Raw genomic sequence first — 27910 nt, 5'->3', positions numbered from 1 at the left:
GTAAACACTGGGTTTTTTAAGTTAAAGCCTCCTGGCTCTGTGTGGTGCATTTGAGTCCTGTACTGGTCTTTACTGGTTGGCAAAATGTATAAATATTTTTCAGTCCCACGCGTGTTGCTAAGAACTAAACAAGGAAAAACATTATTCAGGTTTGTGTTTAATAACTTTTGGCTTCCAGAGAAAAGCATTTAAAGGAGATTTATAATGAGGTAGAGGTAATTACATTTATTCAGTTTGCTAATACAGTGTAACAGAGCATACACAAGACTTTTTAAATGACTCAGAGACACGACTTAGAGAGAAATAAATAAACCATAAACAATTAGTCTTGGCATGTAAAGGTTCTTTCTCAAATCATCTTCCATTTTTACATTATTCAGTGGTTAAAAAGCTTATATAACATATAGTACAGTACATATTTTTCATATCACTAAACACCTGTGTCACAGTTCATTTGAGCCATGTCATGCAAAAGTTTTTTAAATTATAGCTGAGAGGTGTATACTCAGATAATATTGCTGTTATACCTAACAAACTTGTTTTTCACATTTGCTTGTTATTGCTCAGTAGGGCCAGTAGGTGGCATTGTGTCTGCAAGTACAGACAATCCAAAACTCTTCTGGGTAGTAAGAAAGTGTAAATGCAAACATTAATTAATCTTTAGGTTCTTTTTGCAATTTGTGAAACAAATGCACCCTTCTCTGTGAGATCTTTGTAGTGACTCCTGTTACCTGCTTAACTGGAAACTAGTTAAGCAGAGGCTCCAGAAATGGGAAGGTTAGACATACGTCAGGCATCCACTTCTGCAGCCAGAAGTTCCTTATACTGTAGAAATCTGGTGTCTTATTTTTGATCAACAGCATTATGTCATCGCGATGCTCTCATAAACATTCTCAGCAGTTATGGAGTTGTGATGTTTTAGTGCCTCCTTCATCAGGAACATCCTTCCTAGGTTGAAGAAATGCAAATATGAAGATACTCAGTAAGAAGGAAAGCCCGCTCTGTGACTTCAGCTGTTTGATAGATGCCCACTTTTAATGTTAAATTAATCAGGAATGGGAGATGACTCACAAACGATAATCCATTCCATACTTACGGAAAATAAAGCAGAGGATTATGATTATGGTGAGCAATAAAAGACCTGCCATCCTGCCAATGTTCCCAATGTTCGAGAAGAAATTCACCTGCGATGAAAAATAAACCTTAACATGAGGGACTGGGTCAATTATAATGGCCATATAATTTTAAATATGTTACATAAATAATCTTAAATAATCAGAATTTTTTTACACTCATTTTTTGAATTAATTGTCTCACATCAATCTTGAGACAAAATGTTAATCTGAGGAAATCCAAATGTCCTAAATATTGTAATAAATAAGTAAATAAAAAGACAAAACTACAAGTTAGTGTCATTTCTTCTCTAACTGCTAGAAGAAAAATCTAAAGGAAAATAAACGCCAGAGGTTTCCTGTTCACCATGAGTCATATCGTGCTTTAAAACATTTCATTATCTGAGTTAACTTTGTGCTGTGAATATTTTTAAACATCACCCACCAACTCTGTTCTTACTTCTCTTTACTGTCTTACACTGAAAACCAGACTCTATTTTAAGCCTTTATTACTAATACATAAACCTCCACATGAACAGACTCCTGCGTCTATAGCAGAGTTACTGCGACCTTATAACGTCAGTCGGCCATTCCGACCATCTGATCGCTGAACTCTTTCACGCTTTTATTTTAACTCCACAGGTGATCACAATTTAGGTGTTGTGGTGCCAAAAACATTAGAACAGCCTTCGTCAGCTCATGAGATCAATCTGTGCTTTGCTTCAAACGACTGTTTTTCTTTACACTATCTCCTATTGTATTTGGCTATTGTTTACATCTGATGTGTGGATGTAGGAATAACTGTAAGATCATATGTCGACTCTGTCTATGTACACTGGAACATATATGCTTATTTTTAATGTGTGATTTTAGTAAAATTGTGAAGCACTTTGTAAGTGTGCTATACAAATAGGAATTGATGTATTATAACACACAACTTTCTCCTGATTTAAGTAAAAAGTCAAATACCTGATCTGTTTCACTTTGAACTGCGTCCATTTGTTGGTGACCAACTTCCACGCTTTCAGATGCCGACACTGTCAGTATTTCTGTAGCACCTGAAATAGTCAGTTGGTATAATCCATAAGATACAGTTTATGCTAAAAATTAAACGTATTTATTTGTAGGTGTTTGCTCACCTGTTGTTCCAGCAGTAGTTATTGTGTAGCTCTGTGTAACAGGTTGTTCCAACGCACCTATGAAAAACAAAACAGCCCAATTTTTTCAACTAAAAAGCATCAATGATTTTGTGATTGACACTAAAGTTTTTCATGAGTGTTACCTTCTTCTATGATCAGTTCAATGTTGACCTTGTGGTCATTAAACCACCCAGGAATCTCAACCCTGCAGCCATACACCCCAGCATCTTCCCTCTGAGCATTGAGGATGGTCAGCGACAGATCTCCATTTGTCACTCGGCCCAAAAGCTGGTACCTGGAGGACCCTCTGTAAAACACAGCCTCACCGGTGGAGGAGAGGATGGTGTTGGAGCATTTGGATGTGGGCACCCTGTCTTTGCCCCAACAAAAACTCAGGACTCCATAGGTTTTGGCATCATACCTACATGTCAAAGTGACATTGTGCCCAATGAGGCCAGTGACTCTGGTGCTGAAGGACACTGTGAAGGAACAGCAATAGATGATACAGATTACATTTGTAACCCTGATTTGAAGCCCACTACTGCACCCACACACACTCCTACACCAACAAGCACGCTACATATAGTCTGAAACAATAAAAGCACCAAATATCGACTTACCTCGGATCAGGATCCAGAGGCAAAAGCAAAACAGACCACACATGTGTAGGCTATTGTTAACAATGTCCTCAAGTGAGGATGTAATGAGCTTCTCCCTCACCACACGTACTGTTTTATCAAATACTGGAGGTTTCACTTCCCTTTTTAAAAATGAAGAAGGAAATTACGGTTGTCTGGTCCACATTTGGACTTGAATTCTTGTGATGCACAATGAGCCCATTGGGGAAAATGTATGTCTCATCTGTTGTTATGAAGTACTCCAGAGTTTATCATTGTACATATAAAGCTCAACTCTCGCATGTAAAAGAAAAGGGGGACAAAAGGCTGGAAATGTTATATTCTGTAATATAAACAGATCGTGCGTTCCTCCATTTATTTGTTATGGGACACTTTAAATGTTAAAGATCGATGACACACACAGATAAACAGGAAACATGACTAAGTGTCACATCTGTCACTAACAGTTATGAGCCTGTTTTCCTGATTTATCCATAGATTGTCACTCTGGACATCTGAATTCCTTCACGCTGCTTGTGATTTTTCAGGAGATTTATTAAAGTTTATGTTCAGCTGTAAAATTGGCGAAGAAAGAAAACAGTGGAAGGACACTCAAAATTGTTTTTGTAATTTGTCTGGGATGAGTTGTTCTCTTCTGGCCCTGCGGCTGACAATTTAAAAGGGCTCAGCTTGTTCCTGAGATGACTTTCAAAAACGTCCTTTGTGAGATTTTTACAGTTACTCAGTGCACCCACGTCACATGTTCCTGATGCTTTTACTTTAATTACATCAACCACAGTCACCACTCATTACAATAAGAATCAGAATTACATTTTTTGTATGCAAACAAGGTGTTATGATGCAAAAAAAACCCCCAAAACAACAGCAATGGTGCAGGACTATGCAAGATTTACAGCATAAATAATAGCTGCACCTTTATATAAACATTAATATAAATACATACTATAAGAATACTAACTACCTACAGATATTACAATAGCACTCTACACATCAGCTGGTTACAAGGTTCAGGATGATCCTCAAAGTGGCCAATAGACCTGAAATAATACACACTGTTCCTTTTTTTGTTTTGCACATCTCAAAAGAATAAGCGTTATTTTGAAGAAGCTCTTCACTCCCGGTTGCTTTCTGTTCCTATTTCTTATTCCACTGCTTTCCAAACAATACACACGCTGCTTTTACAAGCTGTCCAGTTATAGTCTTATTTAACATACTTCACACTTCACAGAACAGACAAATTTGTCTCATCCATCCATCATAATACAGGTATTGGGCCGTTGTGTTTGGCTCTGTTCTCTCTGTCTGTTCTTGGATTGGTTGGACAGGCAGCTTCTCAGCGAGCGCACCTGTGGTTCATTGATCTCATCAGCAGCTGATATTTCTCAACATCAGGACTCCGCCAGACTGTCTGTCATCTCCAAGTCGTAAACAGGCTCTTGTTTATTCCTACTGATATCTATATGTGTACTGATCCTGTGTTCATCCTGCAGATGAAAGGGACCTCAAGACTTACCTCAGCAACCTCACCTACCTTCTTTGAGTTTACCGCTCTCCTTAGGAATTCTCTTCCAGGACACGCTCCATCTCGCCATGCCACCCTCCTATGACCCACAGGCCTGTCCTTTTGTGAGGACAGGCCAGTGCTCCTCCCTCCAAGCTTATCCATTCCAATTAAGATAATTCATGCATACCTTTGAGACCATCCTGGAAACTGGATCATTAGGAAATTTCCTCTGCGCTCCGCTGGACCTGACTCCTTCTCTCCTCTCCTTAGGACACATTATTCCCTGAGCCCTGTGGCTTTCACTCATTCCTGTGCAAACTCTTCTTTAAATAAACTGTTTTAACTGTGTGCCTGTCTGAGTTGGGTCTTGTTTAAGAGTCATGTTGCCTAGTTGCCTAGTCTGGCCTTCAAACACTTCGTCTGCTAACATTTGTCCAATTTAGAGTTGCAGGTGGATTTTGTTTTAGACTATTTTTTCTTTTGAATTTAAGGAGAAAATGACATGAAAAGCAAGGAACGCACAATGGTATTTATACACAATCCCACAGCAACACATTTTAGTGCATGCAGGTGCATATGCACTTTACAATATGTGTGTTTGGTAAAAAGTCGCCATTATAAGAACATAACTAATGGAAGTGTTGTGTGCACATAATGACAAGAGTCTAAGAAAAATATTTTGTTTTTGCCAGTCTTGCAATGCCCTCCACTCACCTCTGACAGGCCTGTCTCCACCTCCACTTGTCAACACTGTCAGCCACCACCGAGCTGCTCGAGCACTCCATAGATCACTGTCCTCCCTCCGTGATGTCCTGTGTTTTGTCATTTCGTGAAGCCGCTAATCACTTCTCATATTTTCATATTAACAGCAGACCTAATGAGACTGGAATCTTTTCACTGACAAAAGGTGTGATGGGAGAGTTTAAAGCAAGCCTGTCTCCGAGAAATTTAATTTCTCTAAATTGCATCAGCAAAAAATGTCTGAAGGAAACATAATTGCATCCAGGGTTTCTATCAGTTTAATGAGAGTCTATTGTTAATATATGCACCTGGCAAATTTAATTTCAGTGTTTGTTTAGGTTTTTGGGTTTTTTTATTCTTTTTTTAATCTATTTTCATGTGGTGACTGCAGAATTATGAGATTTTTTCATGGTAGTGTTTGCCCTTTGTCTAACAGTTTCACAGAAAAGAGGATCTAGACACAGGACCTCTGTGGCACAGGTAGTCGAAAACAATCTTTAATCAAACAGTCCGTGGTCATGCACAAGTAGGCAGTCGGCTAGGACAAACAAATCAAGCTGGGAACAGGTGAGAGGCAAATTTCCGATGGCAGACAAAAGTCATACACGGGGAGAAATCACTAGAAACACAAACAATGAATACTGCAAAACATCTGAAAACCTGCCCAGCGAGAATAAGAAAATTGACAAGTGGTAGGTGAAGACAGGGGTAACGGGTGTAGTAGATTAAAAACAGGTGATGTGAAGTGAAGTGCCAAAAACTGCATTACAGAATTAAAAGCATGTCTAACAGCCAGTTTGGTCTCTGTGGATAACTTTTCCCCTCATTACAAGAGTCACAACTGGAATCCTTTAGGCCACACTTCTAGTACTTCAAGTCCATTACTTAAACCAGATCTTTTCACTACGTGTGTGTGTGTGTGTGTGTGTGTGTGTGTGTGTGTGTGTGTGTGTGTTCAAGAGTCACATTTTAGTATTTTATTATTCTGTCCCTTAGCACCAAACAGTAGATATGTGCATACGCACATACGTGTGTACGCACGCATACAGTTTATTTAACGCAGCTTGCCGAGTAACCTCAAAAGCATTAGCTGACAACTTAAGTCTCCACCCTTTCATCCATATATGGTAACTTCTGTCTCCACAAAAAAACAACAAGGTGGCAGCCAAAACTTCAAAACAAGTGGGTGATATCACAGAGTCTACATCCCTCTTTGATACTGTTTGTTTCATTTCATTTCCACTTTATTTGTCCGGGACCATGTACAAAAACAAACAAACATTAATCTCCTAAGAGAAAAGATGCATTGCACCAGATTTAGCTACTATCTAATTTCCATCTGGAGTCCCTGGGCATAGAAGCAGATAAAGTAGATAGAAGTATGTAAAAATTTATCTTCTGAAAGCATGTTATAATATCATAAGTTTATGAGTGAAGTGTGATTAAACAAGAACTAAGGATTAACTGAAAAACAACTTGCCAAAACCACAAAGACCTTGGTTTCAGTTACTGTTTCTACCTAAACAGTAATACAATTTTGTTAAGTTGAACATATCTATATCTGTGCATATAGTAAGCAGTTATCCACCCTATTACTCCAAGATTGTCACATTCTGCACCACTGCACATATGTATATGTGTTATAAATGTTATTGTGTGTTATGCTGTTGTTGTCTGGTTGTCGAGTCTGTTAAGCACATTGTGTGCAATTAACAAAATAGAGCCCACTGTGTGTGTACATATTTGTGGCCAGTAGAGCTGACTCTGATTTTAATCAGCGTAAGATTTTGCTCTTGTTTGATACCAACAAAGTTTCACAGTGTTTTCAGTTACACTGTGTATATTTTGTGTAGCACATGCCTAAAATAGCAAACCCACTTTTATGACTTGAATCTCTTCACAAACTGAGTCGGGATGCAGAGCCACACTTCAGCCCATCATTCACCCCCAAAAACCTCATGCTGACTCTGATGCACTTCATAAATAAAATAATATGAAACTTTATCCTCAAATTCAAAATAACTATCAATTAAACAGTATCTAAAACTTTTAAAAAAAATGACAATTTAGTAAGAATATTAGACATCCTTTCTGAATTATGCTTTAGAGAATACAGCCTGCTGAGGTGCCTGTTGCAACTTTAATACTATTATGAGTTAAAGTCTCGTTGCTTAAGCTTAAGCTTAAGCTTTCCCTGACAGAAGGGGAGTCTTGCTTTCTGTGATTTAACTCTGGAATTCAAGCCAAAGCCTCCGTCAGTCAGTTGTACAGATAACGATTTAAAAATGTCATTCTGAGCAGAAAAACTGGTCAAAGGCCGGCGTCCCAGCACTGAGAAATCTATAGCTATAGGTGACTTTTGCTGATGTCCGATAAAAGCATGAGCAAACAGAAAAGAAGAAGTTGGACTGCGTAGGTCAAAGTTTTGTGTCATTTTTAGAAGTTGTTAAGGATGTTGGTAGTTGCTGCAGTCAGCTCCTATTTCTTGAAACTCGAAACAAAAGCAGAAAGAGAAGCTGAACTCGGGTTTGAAGAATAATGAGTATACTAATATAGCACATACATCAGCTTTCCAGTCAATTTGAGGTTTTCCAGAGTGATCCATCATAGCAGGCGGATGGGAAAATGCATCGATTTGCAATATTGCTGACATCGGAGTATCCACTCTCTTCTCTCAAGCAAGAGTGCTGATCAGGCGAATACCTCTTTGGTCTATAAAATGACCCCTCCATGGTGTATAAGGGGGACAACAATCCTAGAGAAAGAGATCATTAAAATTAACATCACTAAGAGAAAATTAAAATACTTTAAAGTAGAAATTTAGTTGAATATCTGATTTTAAGCTAAATGCATGTAATCTCCCAATATGACATTTCTTTATTCAGTTATTCAGCATTGTGACGCCTCGATGAAGACCTCGTGGTCACATCGGTCCTGACAGTTTGTGTGCCGCTGCTGTCCTCTAATGACAGCTTGTTTTTGCCTTCGCTTGTCAACACAATCTGTTAGATAAGGAGAAAAAGAGCACTGCTGATATTGAGCTCAGAGACTTTTGAACCTTCGAAGTTACATTTACTGAATGGAAGTGATGAACTCCGCCAGTAGGTGCTGTACATCTGTCCAGAAAAAATGAAAAATGAAATCCATATTCACTCACTCACCCAAATCATTAAATTCAGGCGTTTCGGTCACTTCCACGGGTGTATAAAATCAAGAACCTAGTCATGCAGACTGCTCCTACAAACATTTATGGGAGACTGGGTTGCTAACAGGAGCTCAGTAAATTCCAGCATGGTGCTGTGATAGGATGCCATCTGTGCAACAAGTCCAGTCGCAAACTTTTCTTGCTCCTAAATATTCCACAGTCAACTGTTAGTGGTATTATAACAAAGTTGAAGCTTTGCAAACAACAGCAACTCAGCCATGAAGTGGTAGACCACCTAAAATCGCCGAGAAGTGCATTGTGTGCAGAGATCATCAACTTTCTGCAGAGTCAGCAGCTACAGACCTCCAAACTTCATGTGGCCTTCAGATTAGCTCAAGAGCAGTGTGTACAGAGCTTCATGGAATGGGTTTCAATAACAGCACAACTGCATCCAAGCCTCCATCATCAAGGATAATACAAAGCATTGGATGCAGTGGTGTAAAGCAACGTCGCTACTCAACTCTAGAGCAGTGGAGGCGTGTTCTCTGGAGTGATGAATCATGCTTTTCTGTCTGGCAATCCAACAGAAGTGAAAGAATTCTAAATGTTTTAGCATACCAAGACATTTTGGACTCTTTTATGCTCCCAACTTGCGAGAACAGTTTGGGAATGGCCCCTTCCAGTTCCAACATGACTGCACACCAGTGCACAAAGCAAGGTGAATAAACCCATGGATGAGTGAGTTTGGTGTGGAAGAACTTAAGTGGCCAGCAAAGAGTCCTGACTTCAACCTGATAGAACACTTTTTTGGATGAATAAGAGCAGAGACTGTGAGCCAGGCCTTCTCATCAAACAACAGTGTCTGACCTCACAAATGTGCTTTTGGAAGAATGGTCAATAATTCCCGGAAATGTTCCTAAACCTCATGGAAAGACTTCCCAAAAGAGTTGAAGCTGTTATACCTGCAAAGGCCAACATCATACTAAACCCTATGGATTAGGAATGGGCCGTCACTAAAGTTCATATGTGTGTGAAGGCAGACGACTGAATACTTTTGGCAATATAGTGTGTACGTTTCTCGAGGCAGCTTCCCAGTGGGCAAAAGTCCTTAGAACAGATCAGTCCAAAAACAACAAATCGTTTAGCCAAACACAATAAAGCAGCCAATATCAAAAGTAAACCTTTGAAAGACATTTAGAAAACTGGGAGAACTATAGTTCAAGATCACTTTAATATTTACAAGAAGGTCTGGATCGTTGGAGAGAAATGAAGGGTGACTCAAGACTTTTGTCCAGTGCTGTAGACCAACAGCTGCTGTGACCCTTAAGTCCCTCATGGTGCATAAATCAAGTGTTATTTGTTACTCCCACGATTCAAATTGAATCCAAGTACAGTAGCAATGTCGTCAGTCTTGTGTAATGAGGCCACGTGACACTGGCAGCGGTGCCTGTCATATTACGCCGCTGTCGCCAACCTACGTTCTCGCCGTGGTTTGCATGGTCACTGCAAATTAGCTGCACGCTGCAAAATTTGATGTCGCCTCATGACTGGTTCTCCACAATCCACAGACCAGTCGTGACGCAAGGTGACAGTGTTTTTGCTGAGAGAACAATGGCAGAGGACGAGCAGTGGTGTGTGATGGCCACTTAAATGGTTTCTCTGCGTCACAGAGAGAAGCACTTTCGAGAAAGAAAAGAAACTTAATGTGCTTCGACTTTACTGCTATAAGTGCAAATTAGACTCACATTAAACAAATATTTTTCACACCTTAGTTTTTTTTTCACTCGATATTTGTGAAGTTTAGATGACTTGCCAAGGTTAAGCTTATGCACAAAAACCACTTGATTAGGAAAAGATTATGATTTAGGGTTAAAATACTATGTTTATATACATAAAAGATGTGCCAATTATTATATATTGTATTATATATTACTAAATATGCATATGAGGGTACGTTTTCTGTGGTTTTTCAGTGTCCAAACTACTGTTAGGAATAAATCTTTCCTTGTAGCTCTCTGTTTTGTGACACCATGCTAGGTTGTATGTTTTTTCGATGTGATTCAGAACTACTACAAAAACAACAGGTAATATTACTGAAGTGCATATATACACTCATCTCTAGTTGCAAGTTCTGCAATTTGCTGGAATTGCCAGACTGTAAATTGCTCTTTGAATATTATGGCACTTTTCTCGGTCATGAATGAGAATCAGCTCAGAGTTGTTCCTCAGAGTAAATTTAACTGTTATGAATTTTATATAGGAGCACCCACTGAGCAGAAACAGTGTTTTGATGGGTTACAGAGTTGGTTTCTTTGTGTTTTGCATATTATTGTAAATGCCTTTCTCTCTGTCAAGGTTTCTTTTTTTTTAGTTTCCTCTACAAGAACATAACATAATCTGTGTGCATGCAACTAACACATGATGGATTTATGGTTGCTGGTGACTATGGAGATCGGCCCTTTCCCCACTTATTACTTCCCACCCTCATCTCTCATGGGAGTGGGTCTCAATGTTCCACTCCTCTTCTCTCTATTAATATCCCACTGGGGAGACCAGAGCTCATGATGAGTTTGGGAGCGGAAATGCCTCCAAACGCTCCTGGAAGACAGAAGGCTGGGTGAGGGAAAAGAAAGAGGGACAGAGGAGATTAAGGCAAATGAGGAGAGAATTTCAGTCCCACTGTGTGAAAGACAATTAGAAAGTATGAGTAAGTAGTGAAAAGAGGCTGGAAATGAAAGAAAGTGGAGCCAAAATAGGAATGAGAAGCAGGGCTGGAGAGGACAGGATGTGGAGATCAAGCGTTATACACTCCAACACAGTAGCAAGTGAGATTTTGTTTGTTTGTTTGTTTTGAATTTAAGAAAATAAATAGTATTCACATTACTGCCTTTTAAAAGACACGTAGCACAGTAACTCTGAACATTCCCAGTATTGATGCTCATCTCTTTTTCCTCCCACATGCAGTGTGCTGGGACGCTGCCATGAATCCCGTCACTGTTACTCACTGCAGCATCATTAAGGGAGACTTGCAAACTTTGTTTTATGGGTCAGTGACTTATCACTTGATGATGTTCATATTCATCTGTTCTTTATGCTTTGTAGCCATGAACAACAGGTAGGAGTTTAAGCCTCCGTGCCTACATGGTATGAGGAAGAGCATTCTCATGAGTTCACTCTCCTTCGGCACAATCGGAGAGGGGAAAAATGTGAAAACATAAACATACCCTTAAAGGAAAGATGATTAGGGATGTACAGAAGAAAAGAAGCTCTCCTGACCCAAAGCTGATCCAGATCCAACTCTTTTTCTCCGCTGGGAAAAAAAGTCCTTTTTTCATTACTCACATGGCCTGGCCACCCCTGCTACTAACACAGGACAGAGAGATGCTGAGAAAACCATACCAGGACATGAACAGGGGACCAGTATGGGAAAGAGTTTCTTGAGCATCAGTCCACTAAAAGTGGAGATGTGAAATTAGCTTTTTCTACTTGAGTGCCTACAAAACCAAGATTTATAGAACATCGTCCTTCAGAACATTTTGTCAAAGCAAAGCTCAAAACGAGACAAACTCGCATAATCATGTGAAAATTATAAAAAAGAAAAGTCTGTCAGTCCTCCTGCTGGCTTAAATCATGCAGCTTCTATGCTTTTTTTCCCTGTCATGTGATTAAGCCTGACTCAACATAATGGTAATCATCCGAAGGTGTCAAGTCCTAAGTACAGCAGCCAAATCCATAATAAAATCAGACGTAAAATTGTTTCTTGAACAGTTCTTTGAGAGCGTTCCATATTTTTTCCTTTAATATACATAATGTAGAAATTTAAGCATACTCAAACACACTGTTTCAGTTCTAAGGTTAATAAAAAAATAAAGAAAGAAATCTGGACCTTAAAGTCCTAATCTTATCAGCAATAACACATGACACATCAGAGTATTAAATAAAAACTAAGCCAAGTTAAACAAAAAAAAAGTAAGTACACCCTTATTCCTTTCATAGGTATTAAGAGGGTAAGTAGCAGCCTATCTAGCGCAGCTAATTAAATGCACTTTATTAACAGATCAGCAGCATGTGTGAGCACCTCTATGAAAACAGGAGTTTTGGAGGTTTGTTGGAAGCGTTCACATGTGTTAACACAATGCCAAGGAGGATAGGCATCAGCAATGACCTTAAATAAATGCTTGTTGCTGCCTGTCAATCTGGAAAGGGAAAGCCAAGAAAGTCATTTCCAAACAATTTGAAGTCCGTCATTCAACAGTGAGAAAGATTATTTAACAGCGGAAAACATTCAAGACAGTTGCCAATCTTCCCGGCAGTGGACGTCACAGAAAATTCCACCCAAGGTCAGACTGTGTAATGTTCAGAGAAATTGCAAAGAAAAAAACTAGAGCTACATATCAAACGGCACAGGCCTCAGTTGGCATGCTAAACGTTAAAGTTTGTAGCAGTACCATTAGAAAAAGACTCGTTTGGACGGACGAGATCAAAGTAGAGAACTTTGGCGTTAATGCACAAGAAAAGCACCTCATACCACCTGTCAAGCATGGTGGTGGAGAGGCGATGATTTGGGCTTGTTTTGCAGTCACAGGGCCTGTCCACCTTAGAATCACTGAGTTGACTATGAAATATCAAAGTCTTCTAGACTCAAATGTGAGGCCATCTGTGCAACAGCTAAAGCTCGACTAAAACTGAGTCATCCAACAGGATGGTCATCCCAAGCACAACAGTAACTACAACACAGTGGCTGAGAAAAGAATCAAAGTGTTGTAATGGACAAAACCTCAACCTGCCTGTGGCAGGACCTTAAACGTATGCACAAAAACATCAATGAACTGAAGCAACATTTTAAAGTGTGGACCGAAATTCCTCACATTGATGTGTAGGGATGGGTATCGAAACCCGGTTCTTGTTGAGAACCGGTTCCCACTGTTTCAATTCCTTGGAATTGTTTGCCATCTTTGCAAACGATTCCCTTATCGATTCCAGTCGCCCCGAATGACGTCACCACGTTGCGGAGTGTCATTTACCTGGCAGGCCGCCTAAGTGGCTCAAACGCTCAAAAGTTTGGTTATACTTTACGAGAACGGATGACAACAGGGCAACTTACAACACTTGCAGAGTAGATATTTCATTTAAAGGAGGAAACACTTCGAATATGCAAAAGCATTTGCTCACAAAACACGCGATAACCTTAAATGAATGTCGTGTTTTTAATTCCGCTCCGGACTCGTGAATCTCAACCCAGCAGCAGCGATAACGCTTGCACGCCCTCTCCCGTTAATCGGCGGGTAAATAATCAACTAACAGTGCATATTATGTTAGCGTGATCTGCCTTATTACAAAACCTGCCATTACTGTGCGCTGCATTTAGGTGACCATGATGAGAGAGACAGACAGAGTCTGGCTGGCTCAGATGCTGGCAGTTCTCGCTGCAGTCTACCGTTAGCGTCTCCTTTCAGGCCAGAATAGACGAATGTCACCGAGCAGCGACTAAGTTTGTGGTCAAAGGCTTGCACCCATTTGACACAGCAGATGCCCCCGATTTTCGGTAAGTGAATGTGTTTAATTGTTGGCAGGGACATTACTGGATATTCTTGTGTAATTGCTACAGAATAATTTATGTTATACTTTGTTATTGCTACAGAAGAATATTTATTTTATTATTTTACATTTACAATTTTTTTTCCTGGGGACCCCGTGACACCCCATTGAAGAGCCGTAGGCTGTGGATCCTCTTAAGAGCTCACTGTTGGGTTCGTAAGGCCATGTTACTCCTAAATTTCTATCTTGTTCAAAGAGAAGATATAAAACAAAGTTCTAAGCTAATCGACCTTAGTGTTCTCCTTTTTTAAAAAGAATCGATAAAGAATCGAATCGTTAAACAGAATCGAAAATGGAATCGGAATCGTGAGAATCTTATCAATACCCATCCCTATTGATGTGAGAGACTTCTAAAACCATACAGAAAATGATCACTTCAAGTTACTGATGCTAAAGTTGGTTTTACAAGCTTTTGAATGATGGGGTGTATTTAGTTTTACACCAATGGGTCTTCTTATTGGCTTTGTTGTTATTAAATAAATAAAGACAAAGTGTAACATGTTATATGATATTTGTCATTTTCAAACCTGGCGAGGACTTTTATATGTTCTTAACATAAAATCTACAAATTAAAAGTGGGTGTACTTTTTTCATGACTATGGGGGGGTTTTTTGTGTCACAGTCGCTCCTCACACTATGAAATCTTACTGAAAGATTCTTACTGAGTAAAGTGAACAAGGTTTCATTATGTGGATGCATCAGTAAAGATTATTTGACATTTGGTTAGTCACCTCTTTTGAACAAATAACTTCTAAAGAAGATATAACCAATCACGCTAAAGTCACAATTTTATAGTAGTAATATGTACCTTGCTTTATTTACATGACCCCAATTTTCACTTTCAGTGCATCCAGACACTGAAAGTGCAGCCGTAAACAACCAGTCAGTCAATAGATGAAGGATTCAGCCAATTCTTCATCATTCACCAGATCAACAGGAGTAACACCCATTCTGTGGTTTCTGATTGAATCATTGTTAAAGACAGAGGGAGGGTGATTTATCATGCTTCCGTTCAGCCAGAATTATGAGTTAAAGGTCATTTCTACAGCCTGCCTTACAGTGACATCATTAGCTCCGAAGTTACCACTGCTCTCGGAGACTTTTACACAACAGCCAAACATAAGTTACAGCCAGGGAGGTGAAATCAAGGGGTATTTTTAAAAAGATACTCAGACAGCTTTTTACGTTTCTTTTTGGCAAATGTTAGAATATAAGACATTTAAATTGACAAGCTTCTCAGACACTGACAGTCATTAATCTTCTGTTAATTCTCACATCACTGCTGCTGCTCCTGCTGCTTCCAAGTCAAGGTCAAAAAAGGAATCTCTACTCGGGCCAATTTACCTCCTTAAGGAATTTCAGGAATTTTTTACACACATATTATACTCACGCATGCATTTTATCTCCCTTCAACCATCTCGTCTACAGAGGACATCATTCATCTTCACCCATTATATGTGGATTTATATGTGGAACCTAAACAAAGACGGGAAGGAAACGCACTATCTGCATAGATGAACACAATTAGGAGCTGGAGAAAGGGCACTGAGTCACTGGGAAAACAAAATCTCACCTGAGAGGGCAGATGTGACATTCCAATGAGGACTTTATGTAATGCTGAGTCTGAATATAGACATTTATTATCTGTCTGAGGCTCAGTTCAGGCTATCAGCAGGTCTTCATATTGACTCAGCTTTAAAAACAGTCAGATGATCTGACAGGATAAAGAAAAATAATCCCAGATTTACAGCATCCAGATGAACAACTCATCTCCTGGATCTTTCGGTCACGTCACACGATCTTTCTCATGCGATATCACTGACTTTGCTTGGACGTCTTAAAAATGTAGATGCTAAACGATTTTTTTTCTAATTTGGCGACTTGAAAATGGACAAAAAAATGTTTAGAGTGCTCAGAAAAGAAATGGAAATGATGACTGTGCTTCTGCTGATGGAAGTCCTACCGCGCGATGCTACTAAATGGACTGAATTAATAGGCTTGGTTTATCTCTTTTAGGTTAATGCGCGGATTTGTTTAAATGTGCACTTTGGAGTCTTTTGTAAGCAAACAACACTTCTGTTTACATTTGGTTTTTCTCACTAGAAACACTCGAGGCCTGAGAGGATGTCCCTCCTGTTATAACATTTATTAAAAAGTCTGCACTGTTTACATCACAGTCTTCTCCACTGCCTTTGCTGGATGGTAGCTGTGCGCCTTACTGCAGTCAGGAAAGCAGCAGCACAAAAGAACCACCCGAGCCTGAATCCACTTGTTCAAACCTCGCTCCATAGTGTTCCTAATGGTCAAGAACTCGATGTAGAGCATTTACACGACCTGTCATTGTGATGCTCTGATGGACTTTGCTTCTGCTGCTGCAGTGGTCCTGCATCTTGGCAATGAATAACAAATTGGAGTGTCATATACTGAATAAGGCATTTTAAGAAAATTGCTTTATATGGTTTTGTTTACATTAAAAATAGCATGCAACAGCTATTTAAAAATGTGGATACATCTCCCTGTGTCAGTCCAAAGCTTAAAATAGTTCTGAAATAGACCGAGCGATACAGAATGATTTTAATCTTGCCTTCCAGCCAAGAGCAAAGGCGACTTTCACAAACCTTCTGTGCATAGTGGGGTTTTTTTCCTCCCTCTGCCTCTCTCTCTTTCTGCTTCACGGGTTTCTAGTAAAGTCCATCAGCCCTGACCCAGACATGAATGACCAATCAGTGAAATTCCTCAGGTTACGCAACGTGACCTCTCATCTCCGCAGTATTGTGCTGCAGCCTGTATACAGGTTAAAACCATAGACGCCTTTCTTTATAATCGGACCGCAATCTCCTTGGAGACACTAGAGCTGCAACTGTGCAGCTCTCTTGGCCCAGAGTCTGCTGGGACTGACCAAGTTTCTCACAGATGCCTGTGGCATTTTAATTAGCCAAAGAAAGATACTTCCACTTCAGATAGAGTGGCAAGTGAAACTGAGTTTCCTGTTTAAGACAGAGAGAAGGGTTTCTTTATTCACTCAATTAAATATGTTGCCTTTTTTAATAGCATATGATCCTAAATAGAGATAACATCATTCACCGTTAACATTTAAATGATGTATAATGTGAAGCATCCAGACTTACTTCACACTCACTGTTTATGGCCTGACACATTAAAAAGTCATTAGAAGAAAGGCGATCTGGCAAATTGCTGGCTGTTCTCTCAACAACAAGCACAAAGTCCCTGGAGATGTGCACATCTTGTACGCACAATTCCTCACATCTGTCCAAGCTACACTGCACATTTCTTTCCACCTTCTCCTCCAAAACAGTTGCCAGTACACAACAGACTAAATGAGGTACGATATTGTACGAGCTTCCATTGTATCGCTGTTTATTCTGGCTGAGGTCTGTGGATTTCAAAAGAGCAGTGTTTGTTCTGAGAGACTGCAGTAAGTCTTGTCTGTACCTTTCATCGGTACAAACTAGAAACAAGGGTATTATGGTTATCTGGTGTGTTTGTGCTCAGGACTAAAGAGTGGATTTTCAAGAAGACAATCACAAAGTGTTCCTATGAATAACAGATTGACATAATGAGCTCATCTCAGCTATTTTTTACGTTCTTACCAGATATATAAAATACAAAAAAACTTTTCTTTTTCCCAACAATTCCTCCGTCCATTTCCTTCTGCTTTTCCAGTTTAGGGTCACACGGGTGCTCGAGCCTGTTCCACCTACCCTAACAAAGAGGAATTTTTTTTTCCATATTAAATCCTGTTACCTTTTTTTAAAAAAAATAAATTATTTTAATTGGATCCATCCATCTATTCGTTTCCCTTATCCTTTTCAGGGTCGCAGGGGGCGCTGGAGCCTATCCCAGTCACAGGGCGAGAGGCGGGGTACACCCTGGACAGGTCGCCAGTCTGTCGCAGGGCTAACACACAGGGACAGACAACCATTCGCACTCACATTCACACCTATGAGAAATTTAGATTTTTCAATTAACCTATCATGCAAAAAATGGATGCAAAATGCAAATGTGGGTAATTCTTGTCCCAGTTTCATCAAGAATAGTAAAAAGTGAACGCTGTAATTTCTTTGTCAAATCAATATGCAGGTCCGAATAATAAATGAATATTTATTATTTATATTATTTATTACCAATCACAGAACAATAAAAATGATTTTGGTAATTACCAAGGATGTCAATTTAGGACAGACTAAACTTTACACTTAGTAGTGATCTGCATCCAGCTGTAAAATAGCCTGTATGACACAGCCCATCCAAACACATAGCTTTGAAAACTTTAATATGAAGCAGCAAACTAGAAACCGGCTTGTGATTAACTCACAACAGTGAGTTCTCAAGAGTCATTTCATACTTCTTTTTGATGGCACCAATACAGCTTTAAAACTTTCACGTAAGTACATCAATCCTGTAAAAGTTCTAAACACCTGCCAAAGTTCTCCTATGTGGTATTTTTCAGCAAACACACATGATAACATCTCAGCCATGCAAGATAAAGGAATGAAGGTTCACAGGTTTGTAGCAAGAGAGCCGAGATTAGTACTGTAAAAAGTACACAATTAAAATGTAATAAATTTTTTTTAAACAAATTTTTCACATAGTTCAGTAAACTCTCAATTTTCAAAACTTATAATTTTCTGGCAACTATTTCATATTTCAGGCTTTAAGGCGTTAGTGTACACCTGATAAAGTCAAACAAATCCTGTTGAGCACATTAAGAACTGTTTCAAAATTCCAGGTAAATATTGTTTTATTAGCTTATTGACGATACTTACATTTAAAAGAACAAAAGCAATTCTTTAAAGCTGGGTAATGCTGCATTAGTTTAGAAATGGGAGAGACAGGTTTATTTTAAAAAGTCCCAATTTTTTGGACTCCAGTTCAGATAAGATAAATGTTTACATGCAAACCTTGACAGTGATTTACAAAAGTAAATGAGTTGTTAATGTTTAACAAATAAAAATAAATAAATGTCTAGTTATACATGTTATGGTAATATTAAGGCTTCCTCTTTCCCTTTATGACAAAAAGTAAAAATATCTCATATGTGAAATATTTTCACGTGCACAGCTGTCACCCATCTCACCCTCCCTGCATGGTTAACTTGTCACATGTCACCGTTCTGCGTCACTACCTGTTTTCCATTTACCTTTGTACTGTTCAGTGAAGGTGAATGACGCCATGGAAAACAAAATATCACACTGGATATTTGGACACATCTATTCTGCAAAAAGCCAAATTACAATTACAGCTGACCGAGAAGAACATGCAGTCGAAGGTCCCTAATGTATCAAAGCCTTGAAAGTACACATTTTGTCCTGGGAAATGACAAAATTTAAAAATGCTCAGCGTATTTTTCTTCCTGACAGGCCTTCATTTTTAAAGCAGATATAGTCCGACTACGATAAGGTAATGCTGCAAATCTGTGTCCCTCTCGCTGTCAAGACCAGGCAGAGCAGAGCTGAACATGACTGATGATTTTACTGAGGCGCCTGAGTCTGGGAGCAGCTCTCCTGAATGCTGTGTGAGTCTGGCTGAAGCACAAAGTGTGAGAACATGACTCAAAAGCCTGTCTGTACTATTTCCTGTAATGACAGTAATTAAAACAGAGAGAAGATTGCAGCTCTGCTTCCAAATGACATACAAGCTCATTTTTAATAAGCACATGTGTGTATGTGAGCGCAAGTTAAGAAAAATGCTGTTAACTAATGCAGTGACTGAACTAATAGCTTCTAAGGCGTTAATGGTTTTGGGATGCTCTGTAAAGACTGTCAGACGGATTGATGGTAACAGAAATATCTCGAATACAAAACTGTTTCTCAGCTAATCTTTCACACACACACAGCGACGCTGCCAAAAAATGGGTTCTGAAAAATCTTGTGAATACCGTGCGCTGCTTTATTGGCCGCTAATGTTTTTTCCTGGGTATTATGTGCTTCCTTCTAATTTGTTCCACAAAGCATTTCCTTCTGTGGCGACTTAACACAGCACCCAGTTGAACTTCTTGTTCTGTAATAATGGACATTATTTGAATTTGTTTGAACTCAAAGACTAAACAATAACAGTAAGCGAATATAACTGGGTTCACTGACTTGCTACAGGTCTGGCTCACTTTTCTTTTGGTAAGTGGGCACTCGCACTCCAACTATGAGAAAAATGGTAACAGCACAGCTCATTAAATATCAGCTGGTCCCAGTAAAAATCTAATTTCTAGGCTTCCTAATTTATGTTCGTGTACACACACAATTCTATTCAATTTTATTTATATAGCATCAAATCACAGCAATAGTTGCTTCTAAGTGCGTAAAGACCCTACAATAATACAGACAAAACATAGAAAACCCCAACAATCATATGATCCTCTATGACCAGGCTATCCAGTGTTTAAGTCTGACATCATTAGCCTGTTTCAGGGTCCAAACTCTGCTTCAGGTCCCTAAGTCAAATGAACACTGGGGCATCACTGAGAGTTGAAAACTGTCTAAATTTTTTCATCTTTAATAAAATGATCAGTGTTGCTGCTTTACCAGGTTTAACAATTAAGTTTAACATCCAAGCATCCATGAAAACAGAATTTATGAAATTTAACGGAGTTAGAAGTTAGCAGGAAGTTAGCTCACTAGTTTCCACCTAAACATGATATAGCATGTTCTGACTGAGCGATATCTGAAAAACTTAAAACTTACAGCTCTGCTATCACTTCTAACATAAACAAAGACAGTAAACTAAACAGCAGTGACTTTTATAGGGTTGCTGAAGTTGGGCTAGCTGGTATATAATGATGTGCTACGTAATCGCTAGCAATACAGCTATGTTAGCATAATATAAACACAGTGAAGCTGGAGGATGCTAACTTTTTTCCACTCGATAAAAGTTAATGTGAGAGTTCCCAATGGTTATGGACAAATGCAATCACATGGCTGTAAACGGACCAAACTTCAGTCAGGAGAACAACTGAGATAATCCATCCACAATACGAGGTTAGTCATTCATTTACTGCTGCATGTAGTTACGTAAGGTTTTAAAAACTGTGTTTTAAAATGAATAGTGGTAATAAAAATGAAGAGAGGCCGACAGTGATCACTGACTTTTTTTTTTTTTTTTTTAGGGGCTTGATTAAATACAAAGAGATACAAAGAATTAAAACATGTTAAAAGCACAACAGCCTTATTAACTACAGAGTCGTTTGGAGCCGGAAGCAGGGTTCATAGCTATCTCTTAAAGACTGGATTTGGCAACAGTGGGAAGGAAAAACTCACTTTTAACATGAAGAAATGTCCTGCAGAACCAGGCTCATGGACGGGTGGCCATCTGCCGCAAATGGGTGGGAGATGAGCGGAAAAAGACAGGACAAAGACGAGCTGTGGAAGAGAGCCAGAGATTAATAATAACACACAAAAACACACACCAGCTCTGGAATCCGCGTCCTTGATGACATCTTTCATCATGTTTGGCACTTTCTGTATCTTCACAATGCAGAGCATGTCATCATATCAGTGCAGAACAAACCTGAAAATTTTACTGGGATTACAGAGCCCCTATCCTTCATGCCACACTCCAGTAAACCAGTCACAATTAAATATTTACCTTTTCTAAACTCTAGTGGCTTAATTTTTCACTTTGCTACTCTAAAGGTTTACTATAGGAAAATTTGACATCACTGTTTCTAAACAGAGTTACCAAGGTCAAACAAAGCATAGCGGAGACCACCTTCATCCCTGTTTCGGTGATACTGGGTGTAGAAACAGTCTCATCTTTACACGCAGCCTTCTACCACCTGGTGTTAAGTTACTGTACATATGAAATCAGTGTGATAGTGTGGAGGGGATATCTTAAACCTGATTCTGCAGCTCCCCCCCAGTTTTCAGCACTTTATGGTGACTTTCCATTTGCTGTTTAGCTGTCTATTCTCGTACTTTACACTTCATTCTCACTGTGCACATGGCATCATTTTCAGCCACAGCAGGGAGCTCTTAAAATCCTCTATGCACTACCCGCTTCTCACCAGATACCCACGGCTCAGACAGAATCAGCAACTAGCAGGTGAACATACTGCAGGATTTAACAGCTTAGTCACCAGATATTTCTCCCCGGAGCAGGCAGAAAATAAAAAGAAGAGCGGATAACAGTTTTACATTCATCAGGTGGCCACAGGCACAACTTTGACCTAATGATAATGGTGTAATTTGTTGAACGCATGTTTGCTCACGAAGTTTGCAATATCAGCTGAAAAGGTTATAATATCAGTGATTGCAATGTCTGCAGAACCAAAGGGAGCAAACCAAATCATTTATTGCAGGTTTAAAGATACTGAATTCCCTCAGCTGTAAAAGATATTTTTCAAACTCAACTGAGTACCTCAGGTCACCTGTGTACTGCTCTTAACGACCTTTTCAGGGCATATTTTTGAAAACAAATATTTGTTTGCCGTTCAGGAAATCTGCACATCATTTCAAAATGTCATAAAAAACATCTTTTTCAATTTTTTAGGCTGATGTATTTCATATTTACCCAGTGCAGGCTGAATGCACAACAGTTCTTTCCTTGTACATACTGGATAGCTGGATAGAAGTGTAACAGTAGTTCCAAACATTTAAGACAACAGCATGAATAAACGCAGTTACTGCAGTTTTGATGCCCAAATTTCAACTAAAATAAAGGAAACAAAATGCAGTCAAGATTTTATTGGTTTTTCCCCTCCCCCAATTAAATCAGCCACCACTGACAAACATCCATAGATTGCTCTATAAACACTCCTACCAAGATCTAAAGGTTGATTTATACTTCTGGAAAAAGCTCTACACAGACCACACTGAAGTCTTCACGCGAGCATGTAAGTACTGCTCAGCAATGCCAAGAGGCTAAATTGAATTGAGGGGCTCCACTTATCTTGTACTTGCTCAGTATAAAAGCATACATGCAAAATTACTGCAACTCTGAAAAGAAAGAGGTTGTTGGAAGAAAGAGAAATAAACTGACAGCGCTATACAGTTGACAAAAAAACAACAACATGTGGTTACATTAGAAAATTAGCCGAATGGCTATTGAGTTATGAGAAAACACCATACGCCTACAGCATGATCATTCCCACCTTCCATATCTTTGAAAAACTATGGTTACAATTATCGAAAGATGCTCTACATGCTAGGCACAAGTTAGCATGTAGCTTAAGCAGCTCTGACAATATAGATTCAGTTTATTTGCATATCAACCTTTATCTTTTTCATTGTTACTGTCTTTACAATTTACTTTCCAAAACATATTTTGTCCCGTTCGCTTACAGGATCCCTTTTGAAAACCCATCTGAGTAAGTATGACCCTAAAAGCTTAGCCTTTCGTGAGACGACGGTGGATAGCAGAGTGAGTATCAGCAGGAAGAATGAGAAAAATGTGGAATCCTGTACATTAGCATGCCACTGTGCAGCAAGTATTTGGTCACTGATAAGATAAAATATCCAGGGGTCAGTTTTAGGTCAGTAAAGGTCCTATAGGTTAAGCTGATGGATTTTGACAGCGTGCTGTATTATAGTGGGATGTGGATGATTGAGACAACTATGAGTTGTGCCTCTGGGAGAGACTTCATGGTCAAGGAATCATCAAAGTACTAAACAAACCTTGACGCTGCTGCCTGATTAAAATTTTATACACTAAAATAACATAGTGGGTGCTTTCAAAGTCACTATCAGAAATCTGTTTCCTGTGAAAATTATTAAAGTCAAAGTTTCACATTTGGCTCCTGCTCCTTCAGTCTTTGGTCAAAAAGACGCAGCAGTAAAACTGTCTGCTCGTGTGTGATGATAGCGGTTGCTCTCATGAACAGCTGCTAACACTTCTGCCTTGTTCAAAACATTGAGAGCTGCACTGATGAAAAGCAAAACTAAAGTGCAGGTGGAGTCACTCAAAGCCTGAAAGCGACAGGCTTACTTTCCAAATCTGCGCAGTGCAGCTACATACCAATAGCCTGATGTTTCTTAAATAATTACTTAAAAAACATCGAGCTGTTTCTTAAATAGCATTCTTTCAACGCAGGCTAAAAGTGTTTTTATACTGAAAAACTGTTGTGTTAAGAGAATGACATTTGTAACTCAATTATTTTTAATTCAATTATGTGAAGTTTCCCATTAATAGCTTGTGCACTTTGTGGGTTTTTTAGGTTTACATGGTATATCTTATGGATTGTCTACATCTGACAAGTTTCACTGCCTTCATGCCAAGTTAAACTTAGCCTCTGGTGGTCTTGGATGACTCCCTGGTCTTAGCAAGCCAAGGAAATTAAAACTTGCCTCCTCCTTTTTGAGAGGACCCTTCAACCCACTGAGTTACTGCTTTAAATGTTTTGGGGAGTTTTTTCCCCCCTTTCCTTCAGTATTGGGTGCCGGGGATAGTTTCTTTGGCAACTTAGACATGCTCTGTCATTTTAATTAGTTTCCTTATAAAGCAAAATTCAATACAGAACATTTTCCTATTATAGGCAGCTTTTATCTAAAAGTATCATATAGTTTGTCATTTGATGTGCAGCCAAAGAAAATGAATTAATGTCAGTGCCCTTTCCAACGGGGCAAAGAGAAACACCAACTCATTTACTGAACATGGAGTCATTATTCAGAATTAAACTGAACTATTTAAATAGCCTCACTTTCACAAACACTGTTAAACTATACACCAGAAAACTGTAGAAAAAAAATAATAAAAATAAATAAATAAATCACATGAATAATGAAATTTTATTTGTATGTAATTCCAAAACTAAACAAATTATTAACATTATTAACTGTTCTTATTAGCTATTAATACTTTTATTTATAATTTTGATTTGTACAGTTTAGTTATATAGCGTGTTATATGGCTTTCTTTTTGTGCTTACTAGACCAAAACCACATATGGCCATAAAAGTACAGCATATGTACAGTGTAAGATAGGGAAATTTGTTTTTCCACCAAATTACCCGACATTACACACTACTTAAAATTATTTACAGTTTAATGGTTTCTTCATTCCTGTAAAAACATGAATTATTAGCACCTCATTCTACCTCATCTAAGTAGATAAATATATAGTCCTTAACAAATTTATTAGACCACCACCCAATGTAAGGTTTTTGCCATGGCTGGCCGATATATGTGTGTGTGTTTGTCTGTGTGTGTGAGAGTTCACGTGGGTGTGTTTAGTTCATTTCCAGCAGCAGGCCAGCAGGCCCTGCAGTATGTGACCTGGTGCTCTCTACAAATGCGCCTGTTAAACCTGATGCAGACGGACGAAGACCTTTTAGGCCTGTGCAGAACCAGCACACATCTCTCCTTCTGGTCAAGCTGATGGCAGCAGTGGCAGCATCGGTGTTTTCTGCCACCATTGCTCCGGGTCTTTCTTATTCTCTGATCACGAATGAAATGACCCCTCAGCCAAGATGCATGCTTATCTTTGGCTGTGAAAGCAGCCAGGTGCATAAACACGCTAACAACAGTTTGTTTTTGAATACAGCAAAAGCAAGAGGCCATGTTTCGACTGAAGCATGTCTTCAAAGACACATCAAACGCATCCCTCCAAGATGACCTTTTTCACCCCCCAAACGATCAGTGCATGTTTAGAGATTTACACACTCTCTCTCAGATGCGCGCACACACACACACACACACACACACACACACACACACACACACACACACACTTATGCTCTTTTAATCTATTTATCTCTTTCTCTCAAACACACTCACACATCACATATTCACAGCCTGGGTATTTTGGTTTCAAATTTGTTTATATTTCATATGTTTTGTTGTGATTGTCTTTTGTTGTTGAAGTTATCAGTGGTGTTGCAGTTTGCATAATAAATGTTTCCACTGAATGAACCAAATGTTGATTTGAAAATTGTTTCACACACACATCCATACAAATGGGGCTCCCTCCCTCCATTGGGGCTCCCTGGTGGTCACACAGCTCCATAATATAACTGGCAAAAGTACAAGAATTTCATGGACTGTCCTACAACAGTAAGAAGTTTGTACCTGGTGGAATGCAGTAAAAATGTCAAATATCACTGCTTTTCTTCAAAATAAAATGCTGACTTAACAGAATACATGTTTTTGTGCTGCATTGGCAGAAAGACTTAAAAAAAGTGATTTCAGTAAAGTGAATGGGGCACAAAGGTGTCGAGAGGGAGTATCTGGCACTACACAAAAAATAATAATACAAACAAATCAGTTTTGTTGCTGATCGCTGACATATCCAAGACTCTAATCACCAGCAATGTTCCATCCCCATCCTACTTATTATATAAAAAAATAATTGTTTGTTTGTAAGTTTTTTCAACAAATACTGAATAATTCACATGTGTAAAATCAAATGGCATTTAAAGTGTTAAAATCCTATAAATGATTTAATGTCATCATTTTGAAGAGGGCTCAAGTTATTTAAGTGATTTATGGGGAAAAAAGCAGAAAAAAATATTGTTGTATCAGGATCTTATGATAGACTTTGTGCATGTACATTTTTGTTCATGAAGGTGTTGAAAAGGTGCAACATGCATCAACAGAGTAGGGCTGGCATGTAGGAGTAAAAGACACTAGTTTTCAAAAGATTTTACTAAAAAGCAGATTTCCTGCAAAAAAGTCCAAGCCACAAGCTATAGCACAGCCAAAGTGATCGGCAAATCAAAAAAAAGTTTAAAAAAATGAAGAGGGCATAAGGGTTAATATAACAAATTAATGCCTTCAAGAAGCACTTCTTCCAATTAAATAAGATAAAGAAACCAACCAGAAAGTGAGCCGAAGCCACTGAGTGGGGCGTTAAAGACTGTCTGGGGATGCAACCTTATAACCAAGGGCTGGAAACACTCAGCTACAACACTCATAGCAAAAGGATGAATCACTTGTGTATCCCACAGCAAACAGTGAGGAGATTTCTCCTGGGGTAGCTTTCTGCAGTGTCAGTAAATGAAATCAAATTTAAGGAAAAAATACACACAGGGTTGTGACCAATATAAAGATGTGCCAGCAAAAACAGAATACATAACAAAGTGCAGAAAACGTTGATCTGACCAGTGTGGTGTAATAGTTTTGACAAACAGGAAGACTCTTAATCACCAGTATAAATTTATATTAATCTTTCACTAAAAGCCCTAAAATAGGCAAAGAGATAAGTCGCATCACAACAAAACATGACGGCAGCAAGGCAGAAACCGCAAGCCAGATAGATGTCTTTAAAATGCCTCATTGGATTGGTGGTTCTGGAGGAAGTTACTGGTGAAAGAAGGGCTGGATTCAAGAGAGAACAGAATGTTCCCAAGTGTTATTCATACACAAGAGAATATTTAACTGGACATATTTTATTGAGTTATATTAATACCAGTGTACTTATTTAATCTATTAGTTATTTCTGTTCTGTTTATCATCATTTTTAGCTGCTGTAACAAAGGAATTTCCCAGTGTCTCTTTTTAAGTCCTTACTCTGCTGAAGTAGCTTTGCGTGATTCACAGTTCAAAATAATCCTTATTTATCTGATCCTATAGTAGAGTTTAATGCAACCCCTCAGTCTGTCATCTATCAAAAACCTAGATTTAAAGATTCCAGCTACAGTAGCCGCTAAATGCCGAACATCTCTGCGCACTGTTCACCTGCTAGCCCACTCAGCAGGTGTCCACATTTATTTACTCTTGAAGAGGCAGTAAAATTTTATGAAGCAGCCCGATACAATTCATTGAGTGAAGCTCACATCTGTCTGATGACAGCAATGGAGAGGTGAGTTGTTGGGGATATCCTGAACTTTTCTGTCTGTAAGTGCTGCTCTTTTGTTCACCGTTAGCCTCTGTTAGCTGCTGTTCGCCGCTGTTCGCTGCTGTTCGCCGGCATTACTGAAACTTTTGAATAAATGCTCATACAATGTGAGAATATAATCAAACTGTGTATCAGAGGGCAAGTAGCCCTCTGATACACAGTAGTTTTTGCATCTGTGTGTGTGTGTAATTAAACAATTCTTACCTATGGAATAAGGTCTACAACGGGGGTAGGCAACTCCAGGCCTCAAG

General features: G+C 39.0%; 1 protein-coding gene across 2 annotated transcripts; it reads right to left on the bottom strand.

The window, feature by feature from the left end:
• Positions 1-137: 137 nt before the first annotated feature.
• On the bottom strand, positions 138-27910 carry LOC116329173 (hepatitis A virus cellular receptor 1 homolog). 2 transcript variants are annotated; one of them, XM_039617261.1, is made up of 7 exons: positions 27864-27910; positions 21149-21250; positions 2395-2730; positions 2252-2308; positions 2082-2170; positions 1097-1184; positions 138-948 (listed from the first exon to the last, which is right to left on the bottom strand). In XM_039617261.1, coding segments are annotated over exons 2-7 (657 nt in total). In that variant the 5' UTR covers positions 21150-21250; positions 27864-27910; the 3' UTR covers positions 138-862. The 2 variants fall into 2 exon arrangements, with proteins under 2 accessions (XP_039473195.1, XP_039473193.1); XM_039617259.1 differs by lacking the exons at positions 21149-21250; positions 27864-27910 and adding an exon at positions 2872-3085.

Source organism: Oreochromis aureus, linkage group 2, assembly GCF_013358895.1.
Source record: "Oreochromis aureus strain Israel breed Guangdong linkage group 2, ZZ_aureus, whole genome shotgun sequence".
Taxonomy (NCBI): domain Eukaryota; kingdom Metazoa; phylum Chordata; class Actinopteri; order Cichliformes; family Cichlidae; genus Oreochromis; species Oreochromis aureus.
This window is presented reverse-complemented; position numbering and strand designations above follow the sequence as displayed.

Excerpts from the sequence above, each read along its gene's own strand:
- LOC116329173 (XM_039617259.1), bottom strand. The coding sequence starts at position 2,914 with ATGTGTGGTCTGTTTTGCTTTTGCCTCTGGATCCTGATCCGAG. Across the intron at positions 2,731-2,871 it reads CCTCTGGATCCTGATCCGAG|TGTCCTTCAGCACCAGAGTC; the intron begins GTAAGTCGATAT and ends GTTCCTTCACAG. Across the intron at positions 1,185-2,081 it reads TTCAAAGTGAAACAGATCAG|GTGAATTTCTTCTCGAACAT; the intron begins GTATTTGACTTT and ends TTTTCATCGCAG.